The sequence below is a fragment of the Neovison vison genome, chromosome 11, assembly GCF_020171115.1.
Source record: "Neovison vison isolate M4711 chromosome 11, ASM_NN_V1, whole genome shotgun sequence".
Lineage (NCBI taxonomy): Eukaryota > Metazoa > Chordata > Mammalia > Carnivora > Mustelidae > Neogale > Neogale vison.
The window spans coordinates 122,282,976-122,300,579 of NC_058101.1; the positions used below are offsets into that span (position 1 = coordinate 122,282,976).

General features: G+C 37.6%; 1 protein-coding gene across 5 annotated transcripts in view; it reads left to right on the forward strand.

The window, feature by feature from the left end:
* The window catches only part of WDFY3 (WD repeat and FYVE domain containing 3), a 276,729-nt gene that overhangs the window by 113,380 nt on the left and 145,745 nt on the right, over positions 1-17,604 (forward strand). For all 5 annotated transcript variants that reach the window (XM_044224616.1, XM_044224612.1, XM_044224613.1 and 2 more), the window contains 3 exons: positions 6,488-6,597; positions 11,437-11,598; positions 16,315-16,507. In XM_044224616.1, coding sequence (XP_044080551.1) covers positions 6,488-6,597; positions 11,437-11,598; positions 16,315-16,507 — 465 coding nt within the window. The remainder of the gene's footprint in view (positions 1-6,487; positions 6,598-11,436; positions 11,599-16,314; positions 16,508-17,604) is intronic.

A 17,604-nucleotide genomic window follows, 5' to 3' on the forward strand; every position in this document is an offset into this window, starting at 1 on the left:
TGAAATTTATTAACTTCAGAGTCCACTGAATTGAAATTCAATTTTTGTAGATATTACTTCCATAAGAGAAACCTTTCCTGTTCACCCTATCTCAAATAGATCCTTTATCCTCTATCCCCACACCAGTATTTTATTCAGTCACCTTAAATGCTGCCTATAGAGCTTTGTCATCTGAAAATATCTCAGTTTACTTAGTTTTACTATCTGTTGTGTTCACCCCTGTATCACTTAGAAGACTACTTGTCACAGATGAGGTGCTCAAAAAAATCTTTACTGATTTTTGATAGAGGATTTCTCTGTTTGGTGGTTTATTTTTTAAAATGCTTTGAGAATTGGAAGTGTTAGAAAAGCCAGACTTACTATGTTTAAGAGAGAAAAGCATAATTTTGGAGTATCTCCTTTGTCAGTCTTAAAGACCCCTGGCTGTGGGAATTCTTATTCTTTTATTTTTAGTGTTTAACATTGGAAGTTTCTTTTAGTGAATGTTATCAAACTTGGATGGGGGCAGGGTGCCTGGGTAGCTCATTCATGTAAGCGTCTGCCTCAGTTGGTTAAGTGTCTGCCTTCAGCTCAGGTCATGAACCCAGGGTCTTGGAATGGAGCCCTGCCTTGGGCTCCCTGCTCAATGGGGAGTCTGCTTCTCCCTCTCCCCCCACCACTGCTTAGTCTTTCTCTCTCTCTCTCTCTCTCTCAAATAAATAAATAAAAGTCTTTTTAAAAAGATACTTTGGAGATTTTTTTTGATCTTTTGGTTTTTCTAGTAAAAAATTTTCAAGATTCCTAGGCATATTCTGAATCATCTTTTTTCTTTTTAAGATTTTGTTAGAAAGAGAGGGAGGGAGAGAGAGCGCGCACGTGAGTGCGGAGGGAGGAGCAGAGAGGAAGGCAGACTGTGCCGGACTCCATCCTGGAACTTCATCCTAGGACACCGAGATCATGGTCTGAGCTGAGTCCATTGCTTAACCAATTGAGCTAGCCAGGTGCCCCTGAATCATCTTATCTCTTGTATATCCTATTCTCATTTTCTGATTGACTAATTGATTTTTATTGCAGCAAAAAACACGTAACATGAGATTTACCCTCCTAACAAAATTTTAAGTGTATCGTACAGTTCCCTCTAAGTGCAGTGTCTTACAGTAGATCTTTTTTTTTTTTTATAGATTTTATTTATTTATTTGATAGACAGGCAGAGAGGCAGGCAGAGAGAGAGAGAGAGGAAGGGAAGCAGGCTCCCTGCTGAGCAGAGAGCCTGATGCAGGCCTCCATCCAGCTTTGGCTGAGATCATGACCATGACCAGCTGAGACCATGACCATGACTGGAGCCGAAGGCAGAGGCTTTAACCCACTCAGCCACCCAGGCGCCCTTACAGTGCCTTTTTTTTTTTTTAAACCTTTTTTCTAATCTTCTATAACCGTTAACTTTATACTCATTGAACAGCAGCTCTCCATCTCCTTCTCTCAGCCCTTGGCATCATTCTACTTTTTGACTCTGAATTTGGCTACTTTTGATACCCTGCTTAAACTTTTATTTCACAGAAAATTATCATTGGAAGTAATTTGCTATAATTCTATGCACATAATTTTTCTCCAGAAATTGAGCCCTCTGTCATTCATTTGAAAGTTGTCTGTATTTGTTGTGCATCACAGCAAGGTTATTTTTTTAGGACTCCTCTGAATTTGGTGTGAAGTACTTGTTATTTAGTTACCTAATTACCACTCACATATCAAGCCTCTCTATCAGATCACTTCTAAAGTGGATTATAGATATCTCAGTAGGAATATAAGCATGTCTGCAATTCTGTTGTTTGAATCCATCCATCAGAAGTTAGTAAAAATGGAAACATGCAAAATGCATATAAAGACTGGTATGTAATACATGAGGGCAACTTGACAGTTCTTGTATTCTCTGCCTCCCATAATTCTCTTTTGGTTGTTGCCTCCATGTGGCTTTTGTTAAAAATATGTAGTGGCCCCAACTAATTTGTGGCCATGTTGTGTACAGGGTATATAGCTTAAGATTTTTTCCTACCTTTTGTAGTTACTTGTTAATAAGTTCCACTATGCAGTCTGCTTAGTGTTAAGGGCACATGGTCCATATAAGTCATTGAAGCAAAAAATCTCCACCCATGTAAAAATAATATCTTCAGTTTATTATTAATGACATCACTGCATGATAGGTGCTGCTGTTAAATACAGTGGTATGGTCCCCAGTAGGCAGTGGCTTGGTGATGGAGGAGCTGGCGGATGCTTACCACAACTGGTGTCTTACACAGCATCTGTGGTGGGATTAGTTTAATACAGTGAATCCCTAAGTAGACAACCCAGCCTCTTTTTTTAAACAGAAAAACAGTGTGCCCCGCTGTCCTCCAAGGATTTCAAAGCCACAACACCGTCAGGTAATTTTATTCCCAAGGTGTGGTTGTGTATTATAAAATGAAAAAAAAAAGAGCATGAAAGCTATGAGTTCTAATACTATTTTTCTGACTAACTTGTGGAAGGTTTTGGGAATGGGAAAGAGTTTTGGGGGCTTGGTTTCTTCATTAATGAAAAAAAATATCATAATACTGTGAATGTGTTTTATATAAGTTGCATAAGTTTGAAAATGACTGTGCTTTAAATGCAAAGGAAATATTGTATTGCACTAAGTTTTGCATTTTGATTGCTCTAAATACTGCCTGACTGAATTCACTCATAGTCTGTCTTTAAATTTCTTTTAAAAATATCTACCTTCTATTACTTAATCTAATAATGAGCTCTACTAACTCCATTTCTACATTTTTTCAGTTGATTGTATGTATTGAAATGCAGTGTGAAAGCTAAAGCTTGAATCAAATGATTGGCAACTCTCAAGATGGATTAATATTAATATATTCCTTTCATTAACTCTTATAACCTTAAGTTAAATCATTTAAATTTGTATTTGTTAACTATTAGTGAAATTGAAAGATTCTACTGCAATTTTTCTTTACTAGAAGTGTTTTTCTTCCAAAGTTTTAAGAAACTGTATTTTCTTGAGGTTTAATTTAAAATTACTTTCTAGTATACATAATTTTTTAAAAGATCACACTCAACGTTCAAGACTTTTACAATGAGCTTCTTGACTCATTTAAAATAAAAAGTGGGAGATCCCATTAAGGTGTTTTGAATGGGAGCAAACTGAAATAAGTAGGTAAGGGTAAAATAGTTCTTATGAATACATTTGTTATGTAAATATCCCTTGTCAATGAGGTCTTCTCCACATTCTTCTCAGAAAAGGGTAGTTGTTATTATTAAGTTGGTAAAGTTGTTAGATGCTGTTACTAATTGCACTCTACTGATCTTTTTCAATATTTATTTTCATGTGTATTTTTTTTTTTTTAAGATTTTTATTTATTTGTCAGAGAGAAGAGGGAGAGAGAGCAAGCACAGGCAGACAAAATGGCAGGCAGAGGCAGAGGGAGAAGCAGGCTCCCTGCCAAGCAAGGAGCCCAATGTGGGACTCGATCCCAGGACGGTGGGATCGTGACCTGAGCCGAAGGCAGCTGCTTAACCAACTGAGCCACCCAGGCATCCCATTTTATTTATTTATTTATTTATTTGACAGATAGAGATCACAAGTGCAGAGAGGCAGGCAGAGAGAGAGAGAAGAGGAAGCAGGCTCCCTGCAGAGCACACAGCCCAATGTGGGGCTCAATCCCAGGGCCCTGGGATCATGACCTGAGCCAAAGGCAGCGGCTTAACTCACTGAGCCACCTAGGCGCCCAGTCATGTGTATTATTTAATCAGCTCAGTGATCCACTGAGTTGTTGTAATGTTTAATAACAATTCAAACATTGAGGTTTTAAAAAATCAATTATTTGTATGTTCTGTGTTCTTTTCTTGCGGAAAATCTTAATATTCATTGTCAGCCAACATAAGAGTAACCACATATTTGTATAAATGCCCATCATCGCTCAGATAAATAGAACTGTTGCAAGCCAAAAGTAGGTTTTTGGTGTTTGGGTTCTCAAAATAAGGATTAGCATTCATTGTTTATAATTGACGACTCACTGAATAACAGTTATTGAGTAGCAGAAAATACATATTTGTCCAGTGTCCTTTTAACATTAATAGCATTATATTGAAAAAGCGTGGGTGGCATTTCAGTTCACTCAGAATGTTGTCTTATCTATAGCTCTCTAGCTTTCATACTGGGAAGGTAATTTTGTTGGTCTCTTCAGCCATTTTCTTTTTGTTCTCTGTCAGAAGCATAGGTAGTATTGACCAGTTCATTTTATTTATTTTTTTAAGATTTCATTGATTTATTTGACAGAGAGAGAGAGAGAGATCACAAACAGGCAGAGCAGCAGGCAGAGAGAAGGGGGAAGCAGGCTCCCCGCTGAGCAGAGAGCCTGATGTGGGGCTCGATCCCAGGACCCTGGGATCATGCCCTGAGCCAAAGGCAGAGGCTTAACCCACTGAGCCACTCAGGTGCCCCGACCAATTCATTTTCTAATCAATGTTTTTGTCGTTGTTATGAAATAGAATTTTGTTACATTGATTTCATGATGGAATAATCAATTTGAAGACTGCAAGTAGTTTTTTAATATATTGAGTTATGAAGTTGGAAGTGCACAATTTAACACCAAAGTTGCCTACCTTGTGCAGAAGCCTAGGAAATGGAAGCACAGCATATCAGCCTTTGAGAATTTTTACTTACTGGAAAGGAGTCATCTTCCTTACACAAGCATTTAGTTCCTATCAAGGAAAGAGCTTATGTAATATAGTGTTAAAGCCTGACCCATTACAGATTTGCAAGAAGAAATTGCAGATCAGTATTTATCAGTGATCTCAAACCACAATTGCTAAAGAATGTTTCTTGGTGAGAGTCTTCTGTTTGCTCCCCTCTCTATTGAGACATTCACAATTTAACTAGCCTTAAACATTACTTTCTTTGTAGTATTATTCTCCTCAGAACTTGCAGGAATCTGTTTTCCATAGTAAACTCCAACATTCTTGATGTTTGTAACAAGTTGAGCTCAAAGTGCCTTCTTTGATCTCCTTAGCTTGATTTATTCACTCATTTAACAGATATGTATTGACTACCCACCTAGTGCCAGTGATGTGCTTCATACAAGGGATTGGCAGTGAACAAGGCAGACAAGGAGTCCTTGTGCTCCCAAGATGTTTACTTTCTAGAGGGGGCGAGAGGGTATAAATCAGTGAAAATATGAATACAATAATTTCAACATTTTTAAGATGTTGAAATATTAGAAATAAGCTAGGATTCTTTTGGCTTCCCTCTTTTCCAGTAGTTTTGTTTTTTGTTTTTTTTAAATCACTGTCTTTATCTCTTACAGGCTAGACAGTTTGGATTTGAATATAAGTTCTGTCACTGACTAGCTATGTGGCTCTAAGCAAATTATTCATCCTCACTGTTTCTCAGTTTATATTATTATAACAGGTATAATGATAGAAAATAACTCATAAGGTTCTTATAAAGATTAAATGAGTTAAATCTTCAAGTACTTAAAAGAGTGTTTGTTAGGGCGCCTTGGTGGCTCAGTGGGTTAAAGCCTCTGCATTCGGCTCAGGTCATGATCCCACGGTTCTGGAATCGAGCCCCACATCAGGCTCTCTGCTCTGTAGGGAGCCTGCTTCCTCCTCTCTCTCTCTCTCTGCCTCCCTCTCTGCCTACTTGTGATCTCTGTCTGTCAAATAAATAAATAAATAAAATCTTTAAAAAAAAAAAAAAAGAGTGTTTGTTGTACAGTAAGACTTGGTAAAATGAGCTATTTAACATTTTTTGTATTAAAATATTCTTTCAAATGGAAGTATACAAAGATGAAATATTCTGAGCACAGTATCCTATGTAAGTCTTGTATGCATTGTTATTTAATGAAAAACTTTATTTATCTTGATTGTCTTAAATGAAAGAAGAAAAAGTATCTCAAAGCCAACCTAAATTCTATTTATTCTACCTTTTGCATTTTTATGTTGTGTGTGAAGTGTACACTAGCAACCCGTCAGGTTGGTTTTGAGAAGTGAACAGATTGGACTTTCTGACACTTTAACTCATCTCATATATTGATAGAAACATTAATGAACTCTGTGCTGATGAAATTAAGCACATGGTTTGGGATTTGTCCCATTTCCCTTACTTCTAAAACCGTAACTGACTAAATTTTCTTTCCTCCGATGCTGTTCTGTGCGTGGCACTCATTATTCCCACTGTCAGGAGTTCAGGACCCCTTTGTGTGTGTCACTGGGGCAGCTATGATTTGGGTCACCTCCACTGGAGTCTCTGCCCCTCCAGTTTGTCCTGCACATCACCACTGTACATCTATATCTATCTCTCTCTCTATATATATATGGTCTTAGACTGATCTTTTCATCGTCTACTTTGCTCAAGAAATTGTGCTGATAGAAAGCATGTGCATAGTAAATGATCATTTTGGGGCAGGTTTTAAGGAAGAACCTCTTTATATGTGATGTCTCCCCACCTCATGGGTTCCCTTTGGTTTTATAGAGGCTGCAAGTCGGGCCATAGTCCAATTTCTAGAAATCAATCAGAGTGAAGAAGCCAGTAGAGGTTGGATGCTTCTGACAACAATTAATTTGTTAGCATCCTCTGGTCAGGTAAGTTCTTTGTTTTTGTGTTTGATAACTTTTTTTTATCCTCATGGAATTTTATGAGATTAAATTTATCATCATATCTAATTAAGATTTTCTGATAATCCTTATGTTCTTCTAATGCTTCTTACATGTTATTTCATGCTTCTTATAACATCTCTATGAAGAGAATTCTGTTTTATTAATTTTATACCTGAGGGAATGCCTAACTTGAATAGCATTTTCCGTCTTTGTCATGTCATAACACGTGGAACATGATACCAGTGCACAGTGTGCCAGGTACAGCACTGGACTTCTGTGACTGTAGGCGAGTAGCCCCGAACTCCGGCTCCATGTGGCCCAGACCAACATTGCTGTGACCCGTGTTAGGGCTCTTGCCTTCTTTCTCCACCCCCCTCTAAGTTTTTTAAACACATTTATTCTTTTTTCTTTTAGGTAATTTACATACCATATAACTCACCCATTTAAAGTGTGTAATTCAGTGGTTTTTAATATATTCACAGAGTTGTGTAGCCACAGGCTATTTCGGAACATTTCCATCATCCCAAAAAGAAGCCCTGTACCCTTTAGCTATCACACCCCCATTCCCTACCCCCACCCCCAGTCTTTATTTTTATTCAATTAATTAACATACAATGTATTTGTTTCAGGGGTACAGGCCTATGATTTATCAGTCTTATATAATACCCAGTGCTCATTATAACACATACTTTCCCCAATGTCTATCACCCAGTCACCCTATCCCTCCAACCCCTCCTCCCCTCCAGCAACCCTCAGTTTGTTTCCTAAGATTAAGAGTCTCTTAGGGTTTGTCTCCATCTCTGATTTCATCTTGTTTTATTTTTCTCTCCCTTCCCCTGTGATCCTCTGTCTTCTTTCTCAAATTCCTCATATCAAGGGCACTTGCCTTAGAAGAATTATCTAATGTCACTTCACTAATAAGGAATAAATGACATGGAAAATACTTTTAAATTCTTTTAACTTTATGGGAAAATAGGGGAATACTGATGTTTTCAGGATGATATGTATTCCCTTCCCACTTGATTTATTCTGGAGATTGCCACTCCCCCTGCCCAGTCACCTTTAAACATCTGCCGTGATCTGTGTTGCATCTACTCAGTGATGATCTGATTGGATGCCTGACTCTTGGCCTGTGATGTGGGCATGAAAGTTTATTCGACCTTCTACAGTTCTGAGTAGAATTACCTATCAAAGTTAGTGCCAGTCTTGAGAATGGTTATTATCTAAATTACAGTGGGGGTTTTAAACAACTTACATCATTTAATAATGGGATTTACAAAGGTGGGTGTGACACTAGTCATACTACAGTGACAGGCCACAGTAGAAACAGTGCATATTTCTTAGTAACCATATCCTGGCAATAGTCATTAGCCTCAAGTAGTAGCCCTGGGACTTTTCTCCCTTAGAATGATCTGTTTTCCTCTTTGGTTTGCTGGTTTAGGTTTGTTTCTTTCTTGCTTGCTTAACATCACAAAAGGAATTAGACCAACTTGCTCTGATGTACCTGGGACTTCCCAGATTTTAGCTCTGGAAACCCCACATCCCAGGCAACCTTTGAGTCCTCGGCTAATGGAGATGTTTGTTTTCTCCAAGTAACCTTTAGATAGTCCTGAAGAGGCCCGCTGTTTCCATGTATCTGTGACCAGACCAGAAGACTATCAAAATGTCAGTTTTGTTTGCTGTTGATGGTAGCTATAAATGCCTCCCTATTAACTGTACCAAAATTTGGTTTGGTTTAGAATAACATGTAAAATAATCATTTTCATTAGAATATTTCTGAGGTTTTGTTTTTTTTTTTTTTTTTTTTTTAAGGATATTTATTTATTTATTTATTTGAGGGAGAGAACAGTAGTAGAGGTGAGGGATTGAGGGGGAGGGAGAAGCAGACTCTCTACTGAGCAAGGAGCCCACCATGGGGCTCGATCCCAGGACCCCAAGATTGTGACCTGAGCTGAAGGTGGACGCTTAAGCTATTGAGCCACCCAGGCACCCTGGAATATTTCTAAGTTTTAATCACATTTTCTGTAGATGCTGTCTTTCTCAAGTGTGAACAAAAAGTGTGTCCTACCAAAATTCCTAACACACTGGAAAGTCAATAAATGTGAATTAGCTTAAATGTGTACAACTGGACAGATTGCCTTAAAAGAGTAAGAAAAGAATCAGGGGGAACCTAATCACTTTTTAAAAAAATTACAAATGTTGCCAATTACTAGTTTGGATGCCAAGTTATACTTTTAGTCTATCAGTTATAAAATGAAAATGAGAAGTCATATATTTTGCCTAAGGGAAAGGGAAAGCTAGTAATAACCTGACTAGAAAAAAACATTTTATTTTATTTTTATTCTGTTTTTAAAGATTTTTATTTATTTAATGTTGAGAGAGAGAGACTGAGATAGTGAGAGAGATGGTAAGAGAGAGCATGAGCAGGGTGGAGAGGGAGAAGCAGGCTCCCTGCTGAGCAGAGAGCCTGACATGCCACTCGATCCCAGAACCCTGAGATCATGACCTGAGCCAAAGGCAGACACTTTACAATTGAGCCACCCAGGTGCCCTGAAAAAGAGACCTTTTAAAAGAAAATTCAGGGTTATATATTTTGAGTTGGCTTGTTTGTTTACTTGCCATTTCCTGTTGGTAGTGGTGAGGAACATAGATGACAAAAACATGTCCTAAGTCAACATGTAGATGACAAAGATGGAGTAGATGAAGATAACACTATAAAATGCAATCATGGGGCACCTGGGTGTCTCAGTGGGTTAAGCCTCTGCCTTCAGCTCAGGTCATGATCCCAGGGTCCTGGCATTGAGTCAGCATCGGGCTCCCTGCTCAGACGACTATCTGCTTCTCCCTCTCTCTCTCTGTCTGCCACTCCCCCTGTTGTGTGCTCTCTCTGTCAAATAAATAAATAAAACCTTAAAAAAAGAAAAAAACCTGAACCATTAAAAAAGAAAATAAAATGCAGTCATGGGGGGTATACATAGTGCTATGAAAATAGAAATGTGAAATGTTAGAGTTCCAAATTTTGTAGGTGGGGGTAGGAGGAAAGATGACGAAGTAAAGCATCTGACATGGGCAGACTTTAAACTGAACATCAGAAATATGGAGATGTCGTAACTAGAAGTAATCATAGTGGGAAGAGTAAAGGGTTTTTAAAATATTTAGAGGCAGGAAATGATACTGGATGTGTAGAAAAGGACCAGATCATGCAAGGAATTGTTCTTTTTTTTTTTTTTTTTGGGGGGGGGTATTGGTTTTTAGTTTTTGGTTTTTTATTTGCAAGGGATTGTTGCAAAGTCTCTCTCCTCTCATCACCCTGCTACTGCATTAGTTCAAGCCCCATCTCTCATATGGTTTTCTGTAAGAGTTTCCTAATTACTTTGGCTTTCTTGCTTTTATATCTAACATATCTAGACTACCACTGGCTAATTTTCTGAAATCTGGTTCTGTTATTCCTTTGTTTGTAACACTTCAGTGGTTCTCCAGTGCCAGGGAAATAAAAGTCAGACCAGATTGGGAGACCATATGCATACATAGGTCATCAGACATATGCACGTGGGGATCATTCAGCTTGTTTTGTCTCCTAGGGCAGGTTATGTCAGTCATGAGTTTCAACTGCTTCATGTATAAAGTCAGGATCATACAATAATAGAATATACCTTGTAGGGTTGATGGAGGAATAGATGAGTAATTAAAATGCTTAGCCTTATGCCTGTTTTATAATTAACACTTGTTAAAGATTTGATGTTGTTATTGTGGCTTTTCAGGAATTAACAGTTTTGGACTCAGGTTCCTGAAACATACTATACTGTAGAGTTCAACCTCCTATATATCTTCCAGATGATCTTTCCCCTCTTAATTCCTATACTTTTCCATTCTGTTCCTGGCAGTGTTGATAATTCCCTTTATATTAGCCAGTGTACTGTCATCACTATGCATAAGAGATTAAATCATAGTCGAACTGACTTCTGCTAGTAGACCGCGGTCTTCTGAAGGGCAGGGGTGCTTTGTCATTGCATGTCCTGTGCCTAGCACACTGCCAGACATACCCTATGCATTCAAAACTTGCTTGATGAGAAAGCTAAGAAACTTAATACAGATTATGCCAGCTCTTGATCTCCAGCGTGGTAAAACTTTTTATTCCAAACTTCACTATGAGAAAATTTGCCAATTATTATAGCATACTTCTTAAGAATACTGGAAGCCTCACCATAACAAGAAGGTGGAATTTTTTGCTTTAGAAATTGTTGAAAATTATACAGAAATGTGTGTGTGTGTGTGTGTGTGTGTGTGGTGGCTTTATCCCTCAAGTGTACTTCCAGCCTCAAGAATGTATTTTAAGAATAAAAATCATGGTCAAGCAACTACTAATACATAATGTAGTGCATAATATAGCTCGTGTTTGTTATATAATGCTTATATTAGCTCTGAGACCTAATTGGCATTATATCTGTTTTATAGGAGAGAAAAGTGAAGTCCAGCAAAATTCGTTTGCCCAAATTTATGGTTAAGTGTCTTTTTTCCAGATTGCAAAGTTTATATTCTTTGAAACATTCTGCCTCTTAATAAGTAAATAGTAAACTTAATAAATAACAAATACATCTCAATCTTTGATTAAAGCAAACTTGTCCAAATGGAAAATGAGTATTTGTCAGCATGGAGTAATTTTTCAGGCATTTAAGAAGTTATTTTGTATGTAATTTTCTGGCTTAACATTTGTAAGTTAATGATTTAACATCTGGCTTAAAATTTGTGAATTTCCTTAGCTGCACCAGTTACAGTTATATCTGTCTGTCTGCTTATTCACTTATTTATTGGTTTGTTTTCCAGAAAACCGTGGACTGCATGACAACGATGTCAGTGCCTTCCACCCTGGTTAAATGTTTATATCTGTTTTTTGACCTTCCACATGTGCCTGAGGCCGTTGGAGGTGCACAGAATGAGCTACCTGTAGCAGAACGTCGTGGACTACTCCAGAAAGTTTTTGTACAGGTGTGGAAGGTGCTATTTGTCTGCCCAGCAATACCAGTCTGTTTAAAATGAAACAGGTGTACTCCTCAAAGAGATGTTCTGCCTATTCCATTTTCTATAATATTCCATGCTCTCATATATTTTTAAGATTTTATTAATTATTTATTTGAGAGAGAGAGAGTTAGAAAGAGTGCACAAGTTTGGGGAGAGGCAGAGAGAAAAGAGAAGCAGACTCCCCGCTGAGCAGGAAGCCTGATGTGGGGCTGTGTCCCAGGACCCTGGCTGGGATCATGACCTGAGCCGAAGGCAGACACTTAACCAACTGAACCACTCAGGCACCCCTTCTATGCTCTTTATTATTGACTTTGTCTCATATAATTGCCATATTTCTTGAATCTGAACACTTACTTTGAGGAGTAATGGAGTGAGGCATTAACAAGTTTATTTCTCTGGACAGATTCAAATATTAAGGTATCCTTTGATAAGGCAATGACATCTCTAAAAGGGAATAAGCAAAAAAACTTCTGTTGACAGTCATATTAAATTTGGGGTAATAGTTTGTTGTTTTTTCTTTTTAATTTTTTTTTAAGGTCTTATTATTTATTTGACAGACAGAGATCACAAGTAGGCAGAGAGGCAGGCAGAGAGAGGGGAGGAAGCAGGCTCCCCGTTGAGCAGAGAGCCCGACGAGGGGCTTGATCCCAGGACCCCGGGATCATGACCCAAGCTGAAGGCAGAGGCTTTAACCCACTGAGCCACCCAGGTGCCCCTGGGGTAACAGTTCTTAAAATACGAGAAATTCTGTTCGTTGCTCTAAATACAGGAAATTCCTAGCCTATAAATATTTCACTTGTTAAAGGCTGCCGCCATCTCCTCTGCTCTCTGCTTATAAAGTTCTTTACTGATGTTGCTGCTATTCCTTTAATAGCATTAGCAGTTAACCAGGGTTTAGTAGACCTTTGTTAGTTTGTCTGGCCATCATTTTGATATCCTTCCTTGGGAGAAAATTTTCAAAACAGAGTACACAAATGTGGAATACAGTCTATCTATGGGACTAATACAGTGTTCAGAAAAACCACATTGACACAAGAGGACAGGTACTGTGTCATTTCACTTCTGTGAATCAAAGTGGTCAAACTCTTAGCAAGTAGGACAGTGGTTCCCAAGTGTCAGAGGGTAATGAACAAAGGGTTGTTGTTCAGTGGGTATAGAGTTTCAGTTTTGCAGGATGAAAATGTGCTAGAGAGCTGTTGTACAGTAACGTGCATGAAATGAACGCTATACTTAAAAATGATTAAGATGGTATATTTTGTGTTACATGTTTCACCTCAATTAAAAAAAATAAAAACAAACGACACCTGTTTGAATTCAGTTCTCTGCAATTACATAATTTAAGATGCACATTTCTCACCTCTGAAGTCAGGAAAATGATACCTACCTAAAGGATTTTTGTGAGGATTAAGTGAAATAAAACGCAAAGCGATGGTTTGTGTGTGGTAGACATGAACTAAAAGACCCTTCGATTGCTGCTCTTTCCACCACCAGGGCCAGTTCCCTCAGTAGCTGAGAGGACAGTGGATCTGCTGTGGTTAAGGTGGAGCTGGATATGTGGTAGTGGGGTCTTTGATGAAGAGCTTTGTGGAGGGGTGAGCAATGAGAGGACAAGAGAGAGGGAGACTAAGGTGGTTTTAGAAAGGAAAAGGCACAGTGCACCTGGGTGGCTCAGTTGTTTAAGCATCTGCCTTCAGGTCAAGTCATGATTCCAGGGTCCTGGGCTTGAGCTCCAGGTCAGTCTCCCTGCTCAGCAGGAAGCCTGCTTTTCCCACCCCCCACCCCAGCTCATGCACACATGTGTGCACTCGCTCTCTCTCAAATAAATAAAATCTTAAAAAACAACAAAAAAAGGGAAAAGACAAGATTATCAGTAAAGTACTAATTCAACAAATATTTATTGAACACTGGATTTCTTAGATACTTTTTGCTAGTAGTTAGGTAAATCCATTATCTCATATCATTTGGAAGGCATCCCATGACTTCAGAGGTTTTGTTTTTCCACAAAATGATGATGAAAGCAAATGGCAGATGGAGGATTAGAAGTTATGTTTATCTGAGTCCTGAATTAGATTGGATGAGAAAAGCAATGGGAATAAACAAAGGAGTAAATCCCATAGGAATTAAAGCTGCTTAAAGACATTGCTAATGAATGTAGTGGGTTAGTCTTTGCTTATAGGCTAGTAACCCTATTTCAATAAAGCTCTTCTAAAGAACTAATTAATACCTTTGGCAATAAACGGAGGCTGAATTTTGTGTTTTTAATGCTAATTAAGTATAGCAAAGATTTCTTCTAAAACTTAAAAAAATGTTTTCTGTATCTGAAGGCCGTGGGTGTTTCCAAATTAATGTGAGATTCATTTCAGCGTATTGGAACCATTGAATGTTAAGGCCAAAAGGAACTTCAACGAGAATTTGGATGAAACTCTCCGTTTAAAGTTACAGAAACTAATAGCTGAGGCTGTAGTCCACAGCAGTTATATGGCAGGGATGGGGGCCTGGCTCTTGCCACCTCCTAATCCAGTGCTCCTTTAGCATCACTTCCTTATTTCATTTTCTCCTCACAGGACACTGTGGTCGCCACTTTGTCTAGAATGCCAGTGGGGACAGACTTACCAGATGTTTTCAGAACACATACTGTTTATGATACATGAAATCCGTATGTTTATGTTATGTGACAGTTGGTTTCCTGGGTTCTTAGCATTGGTACTGGTTGATGTAGGCATCCACTGTGTTGTTTTGTTTGTTTTGTGGTTTTTATGTAGTTGTGTTGATTTGGCCAGTTATTTTCTGCCACACTTGGCTAGAGTTAATAACAGAGTCCCTACAAATAGAAATGGTTAGTATATAGGAGATGAATGAGATATAGACTGGTTTTCTGTTCTATAAAATGAAAGGATTACATGAGGTTATTTCTGAGAATCCTTTTGCCTTTAAAGATTAAGAGCTAGTTATTTTAAAAATCAACAAATTTAAGGAATTAAATCCAGTTCATTTTTGAGAAGAAAGATTTGTTTTGGAGAAAGTATTTTATTTTCAAGTTTGTTTTTATGTTACAAATTAGAGAAATGACATACTTCTCTAATCACATAAGGTAGTGTGAGAACCAGTGAAAAGTATATTCAGTGATGTACTTTTTTGAAGGTAGATAAATTTTGTTGCAGTTGATGATCTTTTTTTCATTTTATTTTTTTGGTTACGTTTGACATGTATGGGGAAACATAATAACCTATTAAAGATATTAAATCAGTATCCAGCAATTTCTCCAGGCATTTTTGTGTGTGTCAGGGGGAATGCCTGTATTTACCTATTTTGTAAATACCTTATTTCTCTGTATTCTTGGTCATTTATTCCCCCCTTCCTCCTATTTGGCAACTATGAATTAGAAAGCCCTTCTATTTAAGTAAATTTTTTCATTGAAGGAAATAGGAGAAGTAAAAACCTAACTTTCTCAGACAAAACATATTTTAAATACTTTTTGTATATTTAGCAGTTTCCCCACAGATGCTGAAATACTCAAATTTCATGAAGCACATTTCTTTGAAGAGAATAAAATTTACATAAATTATAGTTACGTTATTCATTATGATATATATTTTTGAATATTTAGAAAATAAATTTTAGCAAGGAGAAGAAAAGTTAACTTCTGATGCTGAGACAAGATAAGCAGGAAAAAAATCCATTGAAGACAGAAACCATAGCTGAATTCTAAAAGTAGTGGCTCTTAGTGCTTTGAGTACTAGTGTAATGTGTATTCTGCAAATCATAATTAAGGAATAAGTTCTCATTCCAAAGTTTAAGAAGTTTTGAATCTTCTTTGAAAGCCAAGCCTTAGAAGATTTTTGGCTACTAGAGATAGTTGAAAGATGCTTCAGAATTAAGATGATTTTGGGGGCGCCTGGGTGGCTCAGTGGGTTAAGCCGCTGCCTTCGGCTCAGGTCATGATCTCAGGGTCCTGGGATCGAGGCCCACATCAGGCTCTCTGCTCAGCAGGGAGCCTGCTTCCACCTCTCTCTCTCTGCCTGCCTCTCTGCCTGCTTGTGATCTCTCTCTGTCAAATAAATAAATAAAATCTTTAAAAAAAAAATTAAGATGATTTTGTTATTGTAATATCTCCTTCTACCTGTATAGAAATTGGAACAATTTAAAAATACTTTTCAAGACCTGTTTTTACTTTCTCACCTCCCTAAAACTGTCCCTTTTAGAGAAGAAAATTGTTTCTCACCTATGACAATCTACGAATTAAGGAACCAAATTAGAAAACCAAAATGTTGACCTTGAAAGTTACTGTTGATTTATTCCATTTCAGAGTCAGTATGCAAAAATACCACAGAGAAGACAGAATAGTAAACAGAGTTGGGGTTTTTTTTGTTTTTGTTTTTTTGGTGTTTTTTTGTGTTTTTTTGTTGTTGTTGTTTGTTTGTTTGTTTGTTTGTTTTTTGGTTAATTTTAAATAAGCTGATAAAAGTAGGTCTGGCTTACTATCTTAGTATAACACACTTCTAAATTATAGGTTTTTTTTAAACATTGCCTGAGTTAAAGCACCCATCATTGTGGCTTTAATGATATCACTTAATACTAACCCTGAACTTTCAGAGTTTTTAATAATCAGATCTAGCCCTCTTCTGGCTCCTCCTTTACCCAACCACTCATTTATTTAAATACACATTTGTTTTGTTTCTTTAGATCTTAGTGAAACTCTGCAGTTTTGTTTCTCCGGCAGAGGAACTGGCTCAAAAAGATGATCTCCAGCTTTTATTCAGTGCAATAACCTCTTGGTGCCCTCCCTACAACCTGCCTTGGAGGAAGAGTGCTGGAGAAGTCCTTATGACCATATCCCGTCATGGTCTTAGTGTCAATGTAGTGAAGTATATTCATGGTGAATATTTCTTTATGTTCATTTTCAGTGCTCTAAGTTTCTTTCATTTTTCTCTTCTTCATGTGATGACAGACTGCTTTTTATCTCTCAGTTCTCTAAAGATTCTATTTCAAATTAAAAATGGTCTTTGCCAGGAGAAAAAAAAAATTATTTCTGAGACATTTCAAATGTAAGAAGTTTCTGTATGTTCTAAACAATGGATATCTACAAGAGTTGAAATAATTTCCTTGTTTATAAATGTTTAATCAGAATGTCAGTTTGGTATCATAGCCTATTCTTCCCTACTCTTCTCCTGAGGGGGAAAAAAAGTTTTTTTGTGATACTATAGTTTAAAGCCTTTCTGAAGATATTTCATAAGTAGATAGGTAAGTATCTGGCCAATGGGGCATAAGTGAAATTAGGTGGATTCCTTATCATTACTAAGGAGAAATTGTGCATTCTGTTTAACTCCTATGTAAGTGTCAGTTACCCTTTAAAATGTCTTACTAGGAGACAGTGTAGCATCTGAAATAGTTCACTTCTTATATGTTTTTTCCCTGAAAATCTTACAAAATCATTTTTAATACAACTGTTTGTTCACTCACCTAACATCAATCAGTTATTAAATGCTTCTTGTCCACATTCCCATGTTAAATCTTATTAGCTTTTGTTATGTGACATTGGATTTCTTTAGATAAATCAATTTCGTTAAAGATAATAGAAAAAAAATGTTGAGAGTTTACACTCTATTTCATGGAACAACTTATAAATCACAGTGAGTTATGCTTCATTCAAAACCCATCTCTGTTCTTAAATTTGTTCACGATTCATCAGTCAACCGGATTCTGCTCAAACCCACACTCCTCTGTGCCTTTACTAAGTTATGAGTGTTCCGTGGAAAATTTGCTTTAAGTAAAAGATCAGAAGGTGCCATAAGGACAAATGAGTTCTATTCACACCCTAGTGCCTGCCCAGCTGTATGAGGGCTTCTATAACACATGTCATATCCACCCAGCACCTCTCCATAAGGCTCAGAACACTGCCTGTGCTGGGAAAGCGTCTGGAGGTGAGGAGTGTATGACGCCTGCTTGGGGGTCCAGGCTCAGCATCTCTCTGAT